This window comes from Cicer arietinum, chromosome 6 (genome assembly GCF_000331145.2).
Source record: "Cicer arietinum cultivar CDC Frontier isolate Library 1 chromosome 6, Cicar.CDCFrontier_v2.0, whole genome shotgun sequence".
Lineage (NCBI taxonomy): Eukaryota > Viridiplantae > Streptophyta > Magnoliopsida > Fabales > Fabaceae > Cicer > Cicer arietinum.
Genome location: NC_021165.2, coordinates 52782169 through 52784742, shown reverse-complemented (window position 1 = coordinate 52784742; position 2574 = coordinate 52782169). Strand labels below are relative to the sequence as shown.

Here is a 2574-nt window from a genome sequence, read left to right as displayed (position 1 = left end):
GTGTAGGAGTGTTTGAGAAAGACAACTTCATCTAAGGTATGTGTCTCATATGTGATACTTATTTATTTGTGTTGTTTGATTGTGGTGCCACTTTTTCCTATGTGTCTTTGCTTATGTAAGACGTTTAGGACTACCTATGTCTCGTTTGAAGTATGATTTGATTGTGAATACCCCAACTAATAATTCTATTGATACCTCTAGTGTTTGTCTTGACATTTCTATCCATGTTTGTGGAAAAGACTTATGAGTTGACTTAGTGTGTTTACCTTTGCGTCTAGTCGATGTGATTCTCGGTATGGATTGGCTATCTTCCAACTTTGTTCGCATGGATTTTTTTAGTAAAACCATTGAATTGATGGAGCCAGAAGAGAGGGAGAAACCTAGCAATATAACCGCCAACCAAGTGAAGGAACTCTAAAGAGAAGATGCCTAGTTATACATGATCCTAGCCTCATTGGAATTTGAAGAAAAAGTGGTAATACAAGATGACTCTATGAGATTGTATGTGGATTACCTGTATTGTTGGTTAAGAAGAATGATGGCTCTATGAGGTTGTGTGTGGATTACCACCAACTTAATAAAGTGACAATCAAGAATAAGTACCCACTACCTAGGATAGATGACCTTATAGACCAATTGAGAGGATCGTGCGTGTTTAATAAGATCGTCTTGAGATCGGGTTACCATCAGATTCGAGTGAACTCTTCTGACATCCCTAAAACTTCCTTTAGAGCCGTTATGAGTATTTGGTTATGCCTTTTGGTGTGACTAATGCACCAGTAGTGTTTATAAATTATATGAAAAAAATCTTTCATCCTAATCTAGACTCATTTCTAGTTGTGTTTATAGATGATATCTTAGTGTACTCTAAGACTAAGGAAGAGTATGGCGAACATTTAAGAATAGTCTTGCAAACCCTTAAGGAGAAAGTGAATTTTGGTTAGAGGAAGTGAGTTTCCAAGGACATGTAATTTCACGAGGTGGAATAGTTGTTGATCCTGCCAAGGTGGATAAAGTCTTAGAATGGAAAACACCTAAGTTAGTGACAAAGATTAGGAGTTTCCTTGGATTGGTTGGTTGTTATCGTAGGTTCATAGAAGGATTCTCCAAGTTGGCCTTACCTTTAACTAAGTTGACCCAAAAAGGGGAATTGTTCATGTGGGATACCCATTGTGAGAATAATTTCCAAGAGCTTAAGAAACGATTAACCTCTACACCGATCTTAGTGCTACCTAACCCAAGTGAACTCTTTGTAGTATATTGTGACACGTGCGGTTCAAGATTAGGTGGAGTGCTTATGCAGGATTAGGTGGAGTGCTTAACATTCATGAAATGAACTACCCTACCCACGACTAAAACCTAGCAACAATTGTTTTTGTACTTCATATGTGGAGACATTATTTGTATGGATCAAGATTTGAGGTTTTCAGTGACCATAAGAGCCTTAAGTACCTTTTTGACCAAATGGAGTTGAATATGAGACTACGTAGGTGGATGGAATTTCTTAAGGATTTTGATTTTAAGCGTAACTATCACCCTAGAAAGACCAATGTAGTGGTCGATTCCTTGAGTAGGAAGAGTTTGAGTGTGTCTGCTTTAATAGTTATGCATAGTGATTTGTTGGAACAGTTTAAAGACCTTAGTTTAGTTTGTGAAGTGACACCAGAAAGTATTAAATTGAGAATGTTGAAGGTGACTAACTGACTATTAGAAGAGAGTAAAAAGAGTTAAAAGTTGGATTTACACTTTTTGGATAAGTTAGAGTTGATTGACAAAGGGAGAGAATCTGATTTTCGAATGGATGGGGATGGAATTTTGAAATTTAAGGATAGAGTTAGTGTACCAGATGTAGATGAGTTAAGAAAGTTGATCTTATAGGAAGGACATAGGAGTTGTTTAAGTATTCACCATGGAGCCACAAAGATGTATAACGACCTCAAGAAGATATTTTGGTGGCCTAGAATGAAAAAGGATGTTGCAGAGTTTGTGTATGCATGTTTGACATTTTAGAAGTATAAGGAAGAACACCAAAAACCTTCAGGCTTTATGCAACCTATGAGTATTCCTAAATGGAAGTGGGATAACATCTATATGGACTTTGTTGTAGGCTTACCTCGAAATCCAAAAAGGTATGATAGTATTTGGGATATTGTGGATAGATTAACTAAATTTGCTTCTTTTATTCTGATAAACATAACTTATTCTATGGAAACGTTAGCCGAGCTATACATAAATGAAATTGTGATGTTACATGGAATCCCATCAAGTATAGTGTCAGATAGAGGCCCTAGATTTACCTCTATGTTTTGGGAAGGTTTACAAAGCGCTTTCGGTACGAACCTTAGGATGAGTTCAGCCTACCACCCACAAACAGATGGTCAGACTAAACGAACCAATCAATCTCTAGAAGACTTGTTGAGAGCTTGTGTGTTGGAACAAAATGGAAGTTGGGATAACTTTTTGCCACTTATAGAGTTCACCTATAATAATAGTTTCCACTCTAGTATTGAAATGGTCCTTTTTGAGGCGTTGTACAGGAAAGGTGTAGGACCCCTCTGTGTTGGTTTGAGACGG

At 37.2% G+C, this 2574-nt stretch overlaps 1 protein-coding gene across 1 annotated transcript; it reads left to right on the top strand.

Moving 5' to 3' along the window:
- The first annotated feature begins 295 nt into the window (after positions 1–295).
- On the top strand, positions 296–1309 carry LOC140920776 (uncharacterized mitochondrial protein AtMg00860-like). The gene is made up of 2 exons (XM_073369606.1): positions 296–403; positions 947–1309. The coding sequence occupies exons 1-2, from the start codon at positions 296–298 to the stop codon at positions 1307–1309; spliced, it is 471 nt and encodes a 156-aa protein (XP_073225707.1).
- The last annotated feature ends 1265 nt before the right edge of the window (positions 1310–2574 follow it).